The 19,262-nt window shown below is 38.8% G+C and overlaps 1 protein-coding gene across 1 annotated transcript; it reads left to right on the top strand.

The window, feature by feature from the left end:
- Nucleotides 1-3,943: 3,943 nt before the first annotated feature.
- On the top strand, nt 3,944-18,833 carry klhl14 (kelch-like family member 14). Its single transcript, XM_032564353.1, is given in 9 exon segments — nt 3,944-4,934; nt 4,936-5,574; nt 7,177-7,298; nt 12,582-12,671; nt 13,137-13,215; nt 13,899-14,089; nt 15,580-15,738; nt 16,402-16,559; nt 17,457-18,833. Coding segments are annotated over 9 exon segments (1,818 nt in total). The 5' UTR covers nt 3,944-4,695; the 3' UTR covers nt 17,598-18,833.
- Nucleotides 18,834-19,262: the final 429 nt, after the last annotated feature.

The raw sequence follows: 19,262 nt of genomic DNA, 5'->3' as shown, positions 1-19,262 counted from the left end.
GTGATTTTTACCTTCCTTCAATTCTTTCCTTCTTTGAAAAAAAAAACCCTTTTAGCGGTCCTCGCCTCCACTAAAAAAACACAAATTACAACTTTCACTTTATAGGTTGCCATACCACACCACACTTAGTTAACAAAATATTTTACAAACAAGATGATATCACCCCCCGGCCCCACCACCCCTGCCCCACCCTCCATGATATTAATATGATATGTTCTCTGATCTGTAAACAGCTGGTTATCTTGCTTTTCCATGATAAGAGAAAGTGCTGAGGATTTACGCTCGGTGAGCACATTTGGGCTGAATCTTTCACACGTCACAAATTGCAGATGGGAAGCAGTGATCTTGAACAGCCGATCACATTTCCGTGACCATCTGACACCTTCCATTTAGGAAAATAATACTTTCTATCTTAGCATACCCCTCTGCAGGAGCCAGCCAAAAGGAATTATGCCTGGTAGACTTTGCTATTCACAACTTTGCTTTTCTTTGTTTCATTGCACTGATTGGATTAAATGCTCGCTCTTTATTCCGTAACCCAAGGATATGGTGATACTGACATGATTATGCTGTTTATTTTTCTGTTATAGGAGCACAATATTGTACCATCTTAAACAATGAAAAAGCTGAATATAGGGTAAGTATTATGCAAAGAGTTGTGTGCTTATTACTATTTCATTGGACACACTGGATGCCCTTTAAAGCTCTCATTATGAGTGAGAAACTGTTTTTAAAACTCACTTGATGTTTATTCTATTATCTCCCCCTCTTGTTTTCATAATCTTGCAGACAAAAAAAAAGACTTTTAAGCAATAGAGGTAGATATGGTATCTGAGTAATATGACAGATAAAAATGAGTCGGGTTAACTGGTACAGAGAGTTGTAAATCACTGTAGTGTGATTCTCAAAGGGTTTAATTAGTCTAGAAATTCCTCTCTTATCTGATGACCCCTCCCTCCTCCTCCTGCATACTGCAACAACCTACAACCATAAACGCCCTGCAATCTGAAGACCAGTGGCCTCAGGAGACTGAGTTGCTACAAAGAGCTGAAAGAGTTGGAAATGGTCATTTTATTGCATTAGAATAGCTCGCCCGAGACTCGGGTAATGTACTGCTAACTGAGAGATAGTAAAGATAACAGTATGTGGCTGCAAACTGAAGTACGGTGAATTACTGTAATGCCAGTGAGACCTCTTAGAATGAGGCAACACACTATCGGTTGTGTAAACAACAATACAAACTGACTCCATACTTGCCTTAAACTTCCAATTAATATTACAGTGCTACAGTTTTCCTTTAGTTATAATGATTTTTTTGTATTAATTTTTGAGATGGAGCGCACAGTCTAATCAGTCATCTCATAGAGTTCAACCAGAGTGAATTGAGGGTGTGGAGGGGGATATGCTGGCTGCGTGCTTGTCAAGCACTCAAACATCAAACAATAGTATGGCTCCATCGCTTATAAATGCTACCTATATATATGGCCCGTTACTGCTTGACGATAGCGTTGTGCTTCTCTATTTCATAGTACATGAACAAACCCATTTATCCCTATCTGTCATTTTCAGAACTTGTGAGGCAACTGTCTCTACGGGTCCCATGGGAGTCCCGCATGTAAGTTTATTTACTCTAATTGAGCTCTGGGTGTAATTGACAGTTTGCGGTCCTAATAAGTGATACCTGATTTTTCATGTTTGTGAGCTTAAAGACGGAATCCTAATTTATATATGAAGATTAGGTGTCTTTGTGCTAGACATGGGGACCTCAAGCTGGAGGAAGCTTCTGTCTGAAGTCACATTAGGTGATTTTTCACGCTACTGGAACTTCTCTCACAATAGATGTGCATGCAGACAATGAAGACTTATTATTATTCCTCTGCTGAAGTTTTGTCTTTTAGATTTAGACAAAAATATTTACACTGTTTTTCTTTCATTTGTATTATGCTACAAAAAGTTGTTTGGATTTATGTCTTCTAGCAAAACAATGCTGTACATAATGAAGCAGCTAAATAATAAGAATGTTTATATATATATGTATATAAATATATCAGAAAACTATGATGTGCATTAAGCCTCCTTTACTCTTATACCTATAAATAAATATTGGTGCAATCAATTGCTGTCAATTAGATATCACAGAATTGGTGTTTTAATCTCAATATATATTGAGCCGTTTTATCTCCATATTCATTCCATGATCAAAATTGAAAAGTGTGGCATAGCAGTAAACCAACAAAGAAATGACTATGTATCTAAACTGAAAGGCCGAGCAAGGCAAAATGGCCAAGATGTCTATGGCAACTCTGGAGGAGCTACAGAGATCCTCGGCTTTATTGTGATAATCATTTGAGATGTCAACTATTAGTTAGTGCATTTCAGAGATCTGAGTTTTATGAACAGTGGAAAGATTGGCAAATTGTGGAAAGTGAGCTCAAGAAACATGTAGAAGAAGGTCCTCTGGTCAGATGAAGCTGAAATATAACTTTTCGGGCTTCTTGCAAAATGCAATGTGTGGTGGAAAGCTAACATTACACCTCACCTTTAGTACACCATTCTTACAGTGGAACATGGTGGTGGCAGCATCATACTGTGACTGTGCAGTGCGTCTTTAAAGGGTGCATCATGACAACATAATTACACTATGAAAGTAGCTCCTATAGCAGGTTAGTTTCCAGGATTGCCCTGTTTTTTAGCTACACATTCCAAACAACTTGAACAGCTTGCACGTCCCTGCAGCTGAAACCATTCCCAGAGCATTATGCTGCCACCACCACTGTTTTACAATAGTGTTCTTGGTGCGTTTCTACTTTATCTTAGGCTTTAATTTCTGTCAATTTAAAGAATTTATTAACTTAAACCAGTAAAAGGTGTTGAATTCATTTTTGTAATAACAAGTTGATCAAACATCATAGTTCATAATAAACCACTTTATGTGCTTGTTTCTGTAAACTTTGCATCACTTTGAGGATGCTGTGATGCTGCGTGAGGTGCCTTTGTCACAGAGTGAAAGGAGGAATTTAAATGCTTCCACTTCACAATATAAACAATATGGACATCATGGTAGATGCTATTTATTATACAGATGCAAAACTTGTGTTAGTGCAAAGCATCTTCTTTTGAAGGACTAGCAGGAGCAGAATGAGATGAGGGGGTTATTTTGGCGATGGAGATTAAGGCAGGGGCTTTTTGTCATTTGTGCGAGACAAGCCATTCATCCATCCAGTTCACAGCCAAAAAAAGGCTGGTCCCAGAAATTAGCAGTTTCAGCTCAGCAGCAAAGTCGTCGGGCTGTGAAGGCAGAGAGAAATTGACTAATTAGCAATGCGCACTAAAACTTGACGGTTCTCTCTATAACAGCGAGGGAAAGAGTCGGGTTTTTTCTCCCCCCTTTTCTCTTTTCTTTCTTCCAAAGATGTTTGAAATCGCAGTCATTTACGCTCGACAGTTTTTACAATAGCCTTGAGCCATAATTTTGCGAGTCTCTCCAGCATCCATACCCCTGCATGGTCTCTCTCCACCGGCCATGCACGACCGTTTCTCTCCCCAACCGTGGATTTCCTATTACTCTCGTTACGACTCACTGAGCCCCAGGCCCAAGGATAATGATGTGTTGTTTCTTGGTAGCATAATTTGTCACACGTATATTTCTTCTTCTTCTTCTTCTCTTGCAGAAAGCACAGCTCCCTCTCACACACTCACACACTTCTTGTTAATTCAGAAGAACAAATGATCAACGTCAACAAATACCCTGAAATAGTGACTTTGTGAGTTGGAATCAATGGTTATTTGGAGACACCTCGGAACAAAGAGTTTAAAGGAAAGGGATATTCTTTAAAAAAACAGAAGAACAAAGGAATATTGGGGAGATATTTGGACCCTGAACCGTACTTTCTTTCTCTTTTTTTGGCGTGAAGAGCAGAAGTCAGGTAAGTTTGGTCTCCCTTCTCAGGAAAGCTGCTCACATCATTTAGTTGTGACAGGCGCTTTTAGGGACAACGCAACGGCATGTTTGGGTCCAAGTTTACGCACACCGAACCAGCTTGTGTACAAGCAATAGAAACAAAAAAGCGACGCGTAATGTGTTTTAACTTTACCGAGAGATGCATTTATGCGAATATTATCCGAATACTCACGTCCGTTTTACGCCCGCACTGCTGCCGCTGCTGCTGCTGCTGACGGCTCGGAGACAAACTAATTGCTTTTGTATTTGACTCCGTAAATCAGTGTAATGTCCTCAGTGTGAGGGGTGTGTGCACTAAGACTGGAGAAAAGATAGCTGGATGCTGCATGTTGTTCGGGTCCAACGCGGCGGAGGAGGCGGCTCTCTCTTCCCCCCTCCGGTTCCCCTCGACAACTTCAGCCGCGCTAAGGAGAGGAAAAGCGCCGCAGCGTCTCCGGCTCCTCGGCTCCACGCCGAGCTCCGTCTCCGGCTTTAAAGGCATCTCGCACTTCAGCTGAGCATGCATAAGAGCGGCGCTTTGTGGGAAGTACTGCTGCGTTTCTGTTTGCTGCTTTACGACCAAGATCCCAAAGTTGGAGGCGCCAGAAGCCGCGCTGGCGGCAGGTTTTCCTAACCCGCTGCTCGGATGGAAGACAACTTATTGAGAAATCTCTTGTAGTGCAGATGTTTGGTGTGTAAATAAATGGCTTGCATTGCTTATTTGTTGCCTAGGTGGCGTTTACAGTCAGGAAGTCATGTCCAGATCGGGTGATAGAACATCCACCTTTGACCCAACGCACAGTGACACCTTGCTGCATGGGCTCAACCTCCTGTGGAGAAAGCAGCTTTTCTGTGATGTGACTCTAACTGCCCAGGGACAGCAGTTTCACTGCCACAAAGCTGTGTTGGCATCCTGCTCACAGTATTTCAGATCCCTCTTCTCTTCCCATAATGTGATTAGCAATGAGGGAAGCAAGGGGGATCAGGGTAGCAGTGGGAACCCCCTCGTCCTCCCCGGATGACAAGCTGGTGACCACCAGTGCCAGGCCCATCAACAACCTGGTCCTACAGGGCTGCTCCTCCGTCGGACTACGGCTAGTGCTGGAGTACCTCTACACTGCCAATGTTACTCTTTCCCTGGACACAGTGGAAGAGGTGCTTTCAGTCAGCAAGATCCTCAACATCCCCCAGATAACCAAGCTAAGTGTGCAGTTCCTCAATGATCAGATCTCTGTTCAGAACTACAAGCAAATCTGCAAGATTGCCGCGCTGCACGGGCTCGATGAGACCAAGAAGCTGGCCAACAAGTACCTGGTGGAGGATGTACTGCTGCTGAACTTTGAGGAGATGTGCGCCATGCTGGATGCTCTGCCTCCGCCAGTGGAGTCAGAGCTGGCTCTCTTCCAGATGTCTGTCCTCTGGCTGGAGCATGACCGGGAGACGCGCATGCACTACGCTCCGGACCTCATGAAGAGGCTGCGCTTTGCCCTCATACCCGCCCCAGAGCTCGTGGAGAGGGTGCAATCTGTGGACTTCATGAGGAGTGACCCCGTGTGCCAGAAACTGCTGCTGGATGCCATGAACTACCACCTGATGCCATTCAGACAGCACTGCAGGCAGACCATGGCAAGCAGGTGAGGATAACAGAGGCAAAAAAGATATAAGCTCATAGACATTAATTCAAACAACTGCGGGATGTGAGAGTAATTATGGTGCTGAAACATAACAACAAATGAAACTACTACAGCGTATGAGACCAATTAGACCTTTGAGGGTTGATGGTCAGATTATGAAGATGGTGGGGCGTTTCCTCTGACACAAGACAGCTGTGTAGAGCTTTAATGTACTCTCTACTGCACTTCATTCATAACAGCAAAGCAGACATGTGTCAAACCAAGATGTAAAAAACCTTTTATTATTTCCTCAAATGTTTATATTACTCATTTTAAATGAATGTGGACGAGATGTAAAAATCTTCACGAATTTTCTGTGACTGATTGAAAGCGGCTTTATTAAGCAGAGCCTGAAATGCTGAAATTGAGTTGTTGCCATGGTAATTACAGGGTAATTGCACTGAATTTATGATCCAAATGAAAGAGTTTTCCTGGAATTGAAATTACATGAAAAAAATGTAACAAAGGTTAATGCTAATTTTGCATATTTTATTATAGCAATTTCTTTAGCCTGTGGGGAAAGTTATGTAGTATTTATGCTAAACTATCCACACATTATCTTCATGTTTGTCTGGATTGGCAGTTTGAGAAGCAGCTTGTAGTAGATAGGTATTTGCAATAAGTTGAGTGATTTTATAAAACTTCTCTATTTTCCTTTAAAATTATAAAATGTTTTGTTTGTTAGAATCAATGTTAGTCCTGTGTTGTACTTTAGTGTTTTTTATCATAATGCAACCTATATTTATTCCTTCCCTATCCAAATAATAAATATTTTCCCACATAGTCACTCAAATGTGCAACAAATCAAGACTCCTCATAATTAGTTTAATTATGGCAGTGTTTCTCACCTCTCAATTAATCACTATTATTTATGTCCAAGACCTCATTTGCATATGAATTACCCCAAAAACATTTCTGCAGGGCTCCCATATTGCGAGATGTATACTGAAACAACAGCGATTTACCCAAGTGTGAAAAAATAACAACAGAGCAGAAGGAAAAAGTGTTTTCATCTGAATATAAAGACGAGCTTCATTCATTGTTTTCATTGCATATTGTGATAAATTTATAGAACTGCAGTGATGTATAATTTAGAATCCAATAATGGTAATTAATTTGCAGTAAAGGGTGCCACTTTCAGGTTATATTTGATCTACGAAAAGCAGGAAACATCCAACAATTGGGTTGGAGAAGTCACATGAACGATTGTAGCCAATGAAATGGAGACTGTGTATAGTCAAGTTTATGTTCTGTGCTGTGCTTTTAGCCTCCAGCATGGCACCCTGCAGGACCATCCTCGCTTCACAGCTAATTGAAAACGCATCTTTAGTGTACAATAACCATTCAGTAACACATCATAAGGATATATAGGCGATTGAGCAAATTTGGCTAATTGTAATGAATTTGCTCACAAGGTTTATTATAATATTATGTTGTAGGGAGATTGAAATTAAAAGTCAAAACAAAAGCTTTTTTTTTTTTTTACATTAAATAATTAAAAAAATGTCCTGAATGGTTTTGTTTTTTTCCTTTTTTAAAAAACCTCCACCTTTGGCATTACAGAATCCGTTCCAATAAGCGAATGCTGCTCCTGGTGGGTGGTTTGCCTCCTGGACCCGATCGTCTCCCCAGCAATTTGGTCCAGTACTATGACGACGACAAAAAGACATGGAAGATCCTCACAAGTGAGTTTGCAAAAGGCTCTCGCCTCCTCTGCACCCGAGGCGTCTTGTTTCAGTGGCTATTACGATGAGAAATAGTTGTTCCTGTGGATGACTTTAACACGGGTTAATTTCCGCAGAAAATGAGAGTAAGGAGTTCCCTAAATCCTTCAGGTAATAATGTATCACCATCACTTTTAATATAAGTTTTTAATCAGAGCGTGACTTCACAGCATTGTGGAGCTTCATGCCCGGGTTCCCTTGTTTTTGCTGAAATACGCTGGCGGGATGCATGATGAGATTTGCTGGGATCTAATGATCTATTGCAGGCAGAGACGGAACAATAAGAAATGACATCTGCCCTCGATAGATTCTAAATGTAACATGATTTTTTGCTCACATTGATCAATGGTTGGATTAAATTACACTGTGCATACTGCTGCATGGGGTGGCAGTCAACTTGTTGACCTTGTGTCACTTACAAGCTGAGTTAATGCACATATTAATTGGCTTGATACCACAAATAAGAGATATATTAATTTAATCATAATCTTTAAACAAACTTGTCATGTTTTGTGTCTCTTTGAAGAAATGTTGGGTCTGAAGAGGATATATTTGAGACCTTTGGGAATGTGCAAACACATCCATACTGCTCTCACCTCTTTGGAGTGTCCATATGTCTGCTGCCTTTCTGTCTTCTCTGACCTTTTGAGTCTCACCACTATATTTTTGCCACACTGCAAAGGTCAAGAGCAGAGCGACTGGGAAACTACATTTCTCCTTTGCATCCTCATCGCTGGACATATTGAGTTCTTGTCCCTTGTTTTTGTCGGAGTCATATCTCAGCTGCTTTTCTCCATTCATACATATCATCCACTGCTCTGTGTTTTGTCTCTTTGAGGTGGGTGGAGGAGTTCAAACTTAAGTGCATCTGTTTTAATTTGTGTTTTTCTTCTCGTCTTCACCTTATTATGACTCCTAAGCTGTCTTAGCAAAAAAAAAAAAAAAGTCTGCCGTTTTAGCTCATTTTTGGTCTGTAAGGGTTCATTTTTACCAGCGGAGGCATGCATATGAAGTTCACTGGTGTATATATTGTCATTTTCTCATTAAACTCACACTCACAGGCATAAACTGCAACAAGCAAAAGGTCAACAGGGATTTCTGACGCTCACGACTAAAAAGTTAACTCTCAAATGGTCCGTGGCCAAGTGGAAGGACAAAACTGCAAAATCATCCCCTTAACACATCAGTGACCACCTGATGTAGCTTCCTCACAATGGATGTGGAATAGAAGATTATTAACATTCAATCATAACTTTTCAATGAGGCGAAACCTGAGAGGGACAGCCTTTGATTAAGACATTCATCAACACAATTTAGGCAGAATCTGATTCCCCTCGCTGTGTCTGAGATGCCTGCTGCTTGCCGATTCTAGTGGAAAGTTTGCCATCTAGTGTACCCACAGCAGCGTGGCTGAACACAAGACAAAGGCAGGGAGAGAGTCAGCCTACGTTAATGGGCAAAATTTGTCTCCCTTTCTTAAAACAACCTGCCCTGAAAAACTAAAACAAGGATTGTAACGACGGCATGTTTCCTTGTGGAACAAAGGAATTCTCCTTAGCAGGATTTGATCGTGTTGGTGTTAAAGGCATATAAGCAGCAGTGGTGCATTAGCTGTGAAATCATTCAACCAGCCAACACTGTGGCTTCTATGCAGAGGCTTCTGACTCCCTCTAGTGAGCCCTAGAGCTTATTGTAGACTGCAGTGATACCCATCTTGTAGAGCACCTGGTTATTCTGCTCCCTGAATGGCTGTTGACCCAGAGGAGTCAGTAAAAGGAAGGGAGCAAATGGCCATATATATATACAGTATATATATATATATACAGTACAGACCAAAAGTTTGGACACACCTTCCAATTAAAATGGGTTTTCTTTATTTTCATGACTATTTATAAGGCAAGAAATCCCACTTATTAACCTGACAGGGCACACCTATGAAGTGAAAACCATTTCAGGTGACTACCTCTTGAAGCTCATCAAGAAAATGCAGAGTGTGTGCAAAGCAGTAATCACAACAAAAGGTTGCTACTTTGAAGAAACTAGAATATAAGGGGTATTTTCAGTTGCTTTACGCTTTTTTGTTTAGTGCATATTTCCACATGTGTTATTCATAGTTTTGATGCCTTCAGTGTGAATCTACAATGTCAATAGTCATGAAAATAAAGGAAACTCATTGAATTAAAAGGTGTGTCCAAACTTTTGGTCTGTACTGTATATATATATATATATATATATATATATATATATATATATATATATATATAGAGAGAGAGAGAGAGAGAGAGAGATAGAGAGAGAGAGAGAGAGAGCACCTTGCAAAAGTATTCATACCCTATGAACTTTTTCATATTTTGTTACATTACTGCTGAAAACATCAGTGTGTTTTCTAGAGAATTACATGGGATAGCCCAAGACAAAGTTGTACTTTTTTTATTTCCAGCCGCTCTCAGTTAATACTATGTAGAACCACCTTTTGATGCTTTTACAAATGCAGGTCTTATGGGGAAAGTCTCTACTGCTTTGTGCACTGATAGACTGAAACTATTTCCCTTTCCCTCCCAAAAAAATAACTCAAACTCGGCTAGATTAGAAGTAGAGCATCCGTTTTCAAGTTTCACCAAAGAATTTTAATCGGATTTACGACTGGTCTTTGACTGGACCATTCTAACACACAAATATGCTTTAATCTAAACTAGTCCACTGCAGCTCTGAGTGTTTGTCTAGGGTTATTTTCCTGCTGAAGATGCACAACCATTCATTTCTCAAGTCATTTCAGCATCTAACAGGTTTTCCTTCAGAATTGAACTGTTTTAAGCTCCAGACATTTTACCATCAACTCCGACCAACCTCTCTGACCCTGATGAAGAAAACAATTGCATGATGCTGCCACCTCCATGTTTCATGGTGTTGTTCAAAGTGATGTGCAGTGTTACTTTTTTGGCTGTTTTGGTCTCATCTTACCAAAGAACTTTCTTCTACATATTTACAAACTACAGAAGGTTTTTTATGGCTTTTTTATGACAGTGGCTTTCTTCTTGTCTATATTTCATAAAAGCTAAAGTTCTTCTGTCAACATTTTCCCAACAACCTGGACTGCAAATTATTTGCCATGAATTGTGGTTTAGGTGGACTGGCATATATCAGTAGAGTTGCAGTTGTGCCATATTATTTAAGTTTTCAGATGAGAAAGTGAACTATGCTTGTAAGACCTTTAAATGTATTATTTTAACTTCTCTACAACTTTATCCCTGACCTATCTGGTGTGTGTCTTTGTTTCTATGAGGCAGTTTTTTTCTCTAAAAATACCTTCTGAGGCCTTCACCGAACAGTAGCTTTTATTATATGTCCCTACCTTTGTTTGGTTGCACTCAGTTTTATTTATTGGATCTCAATATGTATGCACACCAAATTTTCACATTTCTGTTGGGGAAAAAAGAAAACAATGTCTAATTTTCCTTCCATTCCATAATTGTTTTATTACTTATAATTGGAACAGGAGTCTGCAACCTGCGGCTTCAGAGCTGTGAGTGGTTCTTTCATCCCATAATGAAAGAACCAACATTGGTTCTAGATAATTTTAGCTAAAAATTATTAAAAACCATCTGTTGATTTTTAGTATAAAAATACAAACAAATGCGTGTTTTAACAGTTTTTCAGTTATTTCCACAATTAATTTCCACCACAAAATGACAATAAATATACTTTTAGATCTATTTTTCTTGTCATCAGGTTGGCCACTATGTGCTTTTATTTAGTGAATTCTTTTAACTTATTTTCCACGTATGACAAAGTGCATAAATCCTCTCTTTGAAAAAGTGTTGTTTTTCTTTAGTAATAAAAAAGAAAAAAATAAATAACACAGAAATAAATAGATGGTTCTTCAAAAAGAAAATGTTATCTTCAAAAAAGATAAGACTTTTCCTATAGTAGATATCAAAAATATCGAGTTATCTTTTTCTAACAGTGGCTCTAAACCATTGATTTACCGGACTGAAAGTGAAACTGGCTCTTTGGACACCTGGTGTAGCACATACATTTCTATTCAGATATTTTGAACTGTATAGTGGTGGTGTGACAAAATATGGAAACAAGGTCACGTCTATATAAAGGAGTCATGATTGGTATGCTCTTTCTCCTTCTGTCTTATTATTTATTTTCCTCATACTATTCAACATTCACCAGAATCTTTCAGATCTTCTTGGAATACCTTAAACTTTGACACTTAGACATTGTAGACCAATAATCTTCTGCATCAGTACAGCGTGATTTTTTTATTTTTTATTTTGCAAGTACAGGCACTAGATACTAAATAAAAAGCTGACGATCCGTGTCCTATATACTGCTGACTGAATGATAATGTAAATAGCATGTGAGAGAATTTGGCAGGTGTATGGAACCTCTCTTTGAGGTGCACTGAAGGCAAGCAGCCTAATCCCCCTCATCTGAGATAAAGCTGTGTTTAGCATATGTAGCATTAGTTCCTATCTGAGACTTCCCCTCCCATAGAGGACCAGCACATGTCATCCAGCCTGAGTGAGATTGCAGGGAGAGGCCAATTGGAAAGAAATGAGATTCAAGGCTGTCTAATTTTGCAGCAACTGTGATCCATCAGGCGGTGGGGAGGTGACAGTGGAAATGACTGATGGAGACAGACAGGTGGGCTTTAACATTTCACTGATTTGTGCTCAAAAAGCACCGGGCCCGAGATTTATTGAGTGAACACGATCATGTTCATTATGACTGTCACCTAAGACCATTTCTCTACATCTCAATGGGGTCACTTCAGCAGAAGGAGATGGAGGAGAGACATGGAGCACAAAAACATACATAGAAGAAAAATCCTCCCTCAGCTGCAGTGGATGTCTAATGTCAAACACATAAAAAAAAAAGACCATGATATTCTGCAGTTTATCTTTATTGGAGCGACATGGCATATCTCTGGAAGATCTACTGCTGTGGCATATTTTAGCAGAACACCAACTCTGCAATAATTAAAGCTGCACTTGAATCATCCTTTCTCATCTCAACATCAACATGTGCAAAATCAAAATTTTCATAACTGCTTCGATGCAATTAATAGGTTTTAATTTTAACTTTCTGAAATATGCAAAAACCTTGGAATATCAGCCCGTTTTACTCGCTTGACTATAAATACCAGAACAGTAGAAAAGGTGTAATATGCAGTATAATAGACGCTACACCACACACTACAGTAACTGACCTGTTTTTCTGTTTGCCATTTAGTAATGCCTTACAACAGTGCTCATCACTGCGTGGTAGAGGTGGAGAACTTCCTGCTGCTGCTGGGTGGAGAGGACCAGTGGAATCCAAACGGTACAGCACCATCACAAAATACTGTCACAACAAATATTTCACTCTTCTACATTTGCATTGGTTCATATCCGTCAAAGGTGATGTACCTTCAGATGGTTGTAAACACTCATTCGAGGGTTAGATCAGCTCTTAGTGAGCAAACAACAGTCCAGTAAACACTTGTCATTAATTGGAACTGCAGTTGTCACTGGAATATTTATGGTGCTACCAGTACTTTTTGTGAAACACTGGTAGTGTTAACTGTTCAAAGCCTGAAGATTAAATCTAATCTTTTAAAAAAAAATTATAGTTTTTTTCCCCAAAAGGCAGAATCAGCCTTTTTTGTCAAATTTATGTACACAAACAAGAAATTTGACGTTGGTCCTGCTTTATTCTCACTAAATAATTTTAACTAGTATAATAAAAATGAAATTATTTGAATGGTTTCATTTATTTTGGTTTCTTTTTTTGTTCGCTTGTTTTCAGGGAAGCACAGTACAAATTTTGTCAGCCGCTATGATCCCAGATTCAACAGCTGGATTCAGCTGCCTCCCATGCAGGAAAGGTTTGTAACTTTTTCTTTTAAATTGAAAAGAGACAGGTTTAGAAAAGAGCTGATTGTAAACATTACAGAAAATTGAGTAAAAATAGTATTTTTTTAACTATTAGCATAATGCAGCTTCTTTCACTCCAGAAAAAGAATGGTTTGCCAAAGACATTTGCTCACAGTTTGAAGAGCATACAGCATTTCTTGAATGTCTTTCACGTTGTAACACAGGTCTTAGCTCACAAGATAGGTTTTACCTTTAAATTGAAGCAGCACTTAAAGTCATTGTTGCAATTGTATTGATTCTAAAGCAGTGGCATCCAACTGTGGTGTACAAGTCATGGCTTGGCATTTGGAGAAGCCAACAGCCACTTGTTCCTGGGTAGTTTTGCTCTCCAAAAAGGATATCTCAAAATAGTATCCTAATTGTGTGGTCGAATTTATTGAAACCAAAACTGCAAAACTGACAAAGAAGACCAACCGCATGGATGGAGAAGGTAGACACATGGTTTCGACTTATCAGAAAAATCAGCGATGGTCTGACTTATCTCATGACATGCTACAGTTTATATGTATAAAGATGTGAGAGTGTTAATTTCCTATGTTCTCATCCCCTCCATCAAAACAGAGAAGACAGAAGCATAAAAGTGTGATAGGGGTTATAGAGAGATGATGTTGCATGTTTGACTCCTCCTCCTCAGGAGAGCCAGTTTCTTTGCCTGCCGCCTGGATAAGCACCTGTATGTAATTGGAGGTCGGAATGAGACGGGCTACCTCTCCAGCGTGGAGTCCTACAACCTGGAGACGAATGAGTGGAATTACGTGTCATCTCTGCCACAGCCTTTAGCTGCACATGCAGGAGCAGTGCATAATGGCAAGATCTACATATCAGGTCAGGAAAAATAGGTTACCTGTAAAGAATGGTTACCAGTCATTTGCTTTACAAGGCATACTTCTGCTAGAAGATGTCAGGTGTTTAATCACAATAAACCACTTTGAATTGCAAACTATTACTGAAACAGAAGCTCAGAAATTACATTTAAAAAATCTTGCATAAATAACATATGTTACACTTCAGGCAAAGGAACATCATAATGTTGCATTTATAAAAAGTTTAAAGTGAGTCAGAATAAAAGACGTCATAATCCAGCTGCACACCCCCACATATTTTCCACTGTTAAATGCAGCCACAAACAACATTGACAAGCAGCTCTGTCTAGTAAATTTTGCATATCTACAGTTGCATCCTTTGAAACGTATAAACATAATTTCATTTTAAAAACCTGTGTTGAAACAAGCATATAAAATAAAACATGAATGTTAAAACAGCAATGCTTTTATAATGGTACTGTAGTCATCCCTCTTGAACTTTTTCATATTTGCCACATTACAGCTGAAAACTGTAATTCAAACAAAATAAAGATTTCAAAGTGTGGACTGTATTTTTGTTCACCACCGCAGGATCCCTACATTACTCTGCAATTTGCAAAACAGGTCACTCAGTTTGGATGGAGAGCTTTTCTGAGTAGCAATTTTCAAGTCTTGCTAAAGACTTTCACTTGGATTTAAGACTTCAATTGAGCCATTTCAACTCACAAATATGCTTTCATCTATAGTATTCAACCATATTTTCATCCTGCTGACTGAGGATTTGTGCTGCATTTAGATACATCCATATTCTTATCAACTCTATCCCACCTCTCCATCTCTGAAAAACAGATCGTCTCCCCTATTTTCGCGGTGGGGATGATGTGTTCAGGGAACAGTATTAGAGTGTGCAGGACAAGCAAGTACAAATTTCTGATGTATTTATTAACACAAAAGGAGGTAGGTTAAAATCTTACTCAATCATGTTAATGTAAAATCTTCACAACCACTCTGGTTCCTGGTATTATTTGTTTTGAAAGTACATGTTTGCTTCAGGGGCCTTTCATTTTTATTTGATTCGTCATTCAAATGCAGAATGTCACAAACTGAAACCTTATCTTTTTCTGCCAGATCTTAGTACCACTGACTCATCTGTACTGCAGTCATAGTGGCAACATTAAAACATGCAAACAAAGACACCAGCCTGTTTGAACAAAACAGATGGGAGAAGCAGCCATTAAATGTGACACATCATGTTCTATTAGAGTAAAAAAAAAAAAAAAAGCAGCATCTACTCAGCAAAAGATCCAAATATACTCCTATAGAGGCAAATGTGATTTTATCAAAAATGTCTAATCTCTCTCCATGCCTTAAAATCATTAGGTATTCCTTGCATTTCTTTCATTGAATGGTTTTACCTCATTATGTATAGTGCAAAGCACAAGCACTGCATTTTTACAACCAAGTTATATTTTGACTGTATTAACAACACAGGCTTGTGATTACATGTTACAGGTGGAGTGCATAATGGCGAGTATGTGTCCTGGCTCTACTGCTATGACCCCGTAATGGATGTTTGGGCTAGAAAACAAGACATGAACACAAAGCGCGCCATTCACGTCCTGGCTGGGATGAACGATCGTCTGTATGCCATCGGTGGAAACCATTTGAAAGGTGAGCGCTCAGGCTTTTCAGGAAATGATGAAGGGTCGCGACACAAATCGTTTGGCTACTATGTCCAGGTGCTGGCCTTCATCACCTTGTGAACCCTTATTCTACCATTGAGAATGCAAAATCTGAAACAGAACTGATGGTATAAAGAAATCTTTGAATCTGCAGACAGAAAGTAAATGCAAGCATTTTTTTTTTTTTGCAACTGTCCTTACAGGCTCTAAGAGACAAAGGAAATTAAATTGTCCATTTTTGTTTTTATAGAAATGTATGGTTTAGAATGAAATGTTGGTAACTTGAATGTGTTCCAGCAGTGTGTATGGGTTGTTCATAACTTAACGTTATTTGATTTTTGAAGACTACTTTATATTTTTTGTTAGATTTTTGTGCCAGTTGCCAGGCAGTGCAACCAGATGACACCAGAACTACTTGTTCATTTGTGTTCCTCTCAATACAGATTTGTTCACATAGGTACTTAACATAGTCCTTTTCAACATGCCCACACAAAAACAGCAGAAAGAAAACAGAGAAAACACAGAAATAAAAAAATTATTTCTCTACTGGGAGACTTTTATTTTAATCTCAGAATATAAGGTTGACTGTAAAATATAGAATGTCTGTACAGTTTACACATTCTTCCTTTTCTTCCTCCTTTTGCGTGGACAGGTTTCTCCCATCTAGATGTTATGTTGGTTGAGTGTTACGACCCAAAAGCTGACCAGTGGAACATCCTCCAGACACCGATACTCGAGGGCCGCAGCGGTCCGGGCTGCGCCGTTTTGGATGATAGCATCTTCCTCGTGGGTGGCTACAGCTGGAGCATGGTAGTAAATGTACTTTACAGTAAATAAAAACAGAAAACTGTAGACATATTATATCCAGTGGCTGATGGTGGTTGACAACACACCATTCTCTTGGTAAACTGTTTCTAGTTTCATTTCAAATTACTGTTAGAAAAATGCAATGTGACAAATGCAGACAGCAGAGGGAATGTGATCAAACTTATACATTTAAACACGGACACAGCTGTCCATCTTTTCCAAAGTATGCTGCATTTCTGAAAGTTCATAGTAAAGCAGTCTGTAAGATAATAGAAAAATTCACTTTGACACTTGGCCCTCATATTATCACATTTTGCTTCCTGATAGCCAGACTTTCTTTTAAGCTAGTCTTGTTCATTTCAAACTTTCAGGCATTCGTTCATGCTTCTTTTTTTTTTTTTTTTTTACAAATAGCAAGTATGTTTTAGAAATTTATGTATCATAACAATTGTCCTGAAATATTAGGCCAGCCTTTGTTTTCTGATTTCATTTCTTATTCTGTTAAAATTTTATTTTGCTTGATATTTGTATTATTATTACTATTATTTATTTATTTACAATTATTTATGTTTCCTTTTAGTTTTGATAACAAACCTCAGTATTTTATACTGAGATTAAATTACACACATGTGGACTCTGCTTACTGATTAAATGACTTCTAAAGGGGATCAGTTGCAGTGGATTTTATTTAGGGCTGTCAGGGTAAAGGGGATTAAACACTAATACATGCTGTAATCTTCAGAAGTGCTTTCTTAAAAATGTTTAAAACCATTCGTCATTTTCCGCCTCCCAAATATGTGTTGGTCCATCAAATGAAATCCCAATAAAACACAAGATTGAGGTTACAAATCCAAACGTTGAAAGGAATAAAAGGAATGGTCTGATTTTCCCCTTCCTAAGGGTGCCTACAAGTCGTCGACCATCTGCTACAGCCCAGAGAAGGGAACGTGGACGGAGCTGGAAGGAGAGGTGGCGGAGCCTTTGGCAGGCCCAGCCTGCTCCACAGTCATCCTCCCTGCCTGCCTTCCTTTCAACAAATGACAACTAATCCAGCCGATGGGTGGTGAGGGGGACAAGCAGCAGCAGGGCGACTGGGGGGAGGACCACCAATAAACAAAACATTTGTCAAGAATTTTGTGACAAAAATCCCTCCAGCTTTAGCCCGGTTGTGGTGTAAAAGTTATTTTTTTACAGGTTTGACAAGAGCACTTTCATTATTCTCTACTGATGGATTGAGAGGGGGAGAGGATGAAGTAACTCATGTATCTAAATGAATCATCTGTTCTGAGAAATAGTCTGTTCCATACTTAATTTTATTTATTTAAACAGTTTGAAAGTGTTTTTGGCTTCTCTTCCATCGCACGCATAGTGTCGAACTGAATTATAGCATTTCAGATCCATTGTACCTTGTACACAGTAGAGGCATCATCACCAGATTACGTTTTAAGGAGGCTCGGTGAATTAAAAGTGTATAAATATTCAAAGGTTATGTTTGTACTCATTGCTCTCTGTCCAGATTGTTCACTTGCGTAACAAATACGTTGTCTCTTTAGGAAAATGTACATATTTGAGCATCTGAAAGGGACACTTCCAGAAAACTGTTGGCAGACAGAAAGAGTGAACTAAAGAGCTGCTCCAAGTTGGTATTTTAATTTGTCTTGATAATGTACACTTAAACTGAATTTTTTTTTTTACAAGTTAATTCTTGCCAGACGTTTGTGGCAACTCGTCTTGATGCCACAACAAAGCTGCTTAAGAATCATGATTGATGACTCATATTATAATGACACTAATATCATTCAATGTTGGTACAATCAATTTGGAATTGCTAACCAGTATAATTTTCTGCATAAATATCTGTGGAAGATATTGGGGGTGTGCGTTCTCGAAGTTCACAGATGCAGGTCTGTTTATGAGACCACATGGTTTAATTGTTTAATGTAATTAAAAAGCAAGAGAGCATACAGTGGTCTTTGATGCACTTTCAACTCAGCAAAATTCACTGATTTGTACATTAAATCAATGTGCCGTGTTTAAGAGATATCTTCTGTGCAAATGAATCCAGTCTTGTCAACGTTATTAGGTTGAATAAAATTGACTCTAAATATTAATGCCGTTGAATTCTGTAATTAAAAAAAGTTGTTGATTTCATTCTTGTATATAAACCGCCTGCAGTGAAACATTTTTGTGCACTCAACTTTGGATTTATTCTCAAATCCTGTTATGTATCTGGCATTTTAGAAAAAAATCAAATAAAATGATTGATGATCAAAATGACTCAGTTTGTGATGATATTCTCAAAAGGAGAACTTGGAATAAATATGATGCATATGCTCTCAAATAGTTTTTGTTTTTAAAATCTTTATCGGATTGCACTGTCAATACTTTTGACAAACCCCTTTTATTAAATGCATAGTACGTGTATTTCACATGGTCGGAACCAGAGGTGGGGACTCGAGTCACATGACTTGGACTCGAGTCAGACTCGAGTCGTTAAAATCACGACTTGAGACTTGACTTGAAAAAATGCTCAAAGACTCGGACTTGACTTTGACTTTCATGCCATTGACTTGGGACTTGACTCGACTTGAAGCTGTTTACTTGAAAAGACTTGATATTTTTTACTCAAAGTCTTAAAATTTAAAACACATTATTTATAAAGTGGCGTCATTAATTAATTTCACTCATTCCGTATCAATATGCGCA

This window comes from Xiphophorus hellerii, chromosome 6 (genome assembly GCF_003331165.1).
Source record: "Xiphophorus hellerii strain 12219 chromosome 6, Xiphophorus_hellerii-4.1, whole genome shotgun sequence".
Lineage (NCBI taxonomy): Eukaryota > Metazoa > Chordata > Actinopteri > Cyprinodontiformes > Poeciliidae > Xiphophorus > Xiphophorus hellerii.
This window is presented reverse-complemented; position numbering and strand designations above follow the sequence as displayed.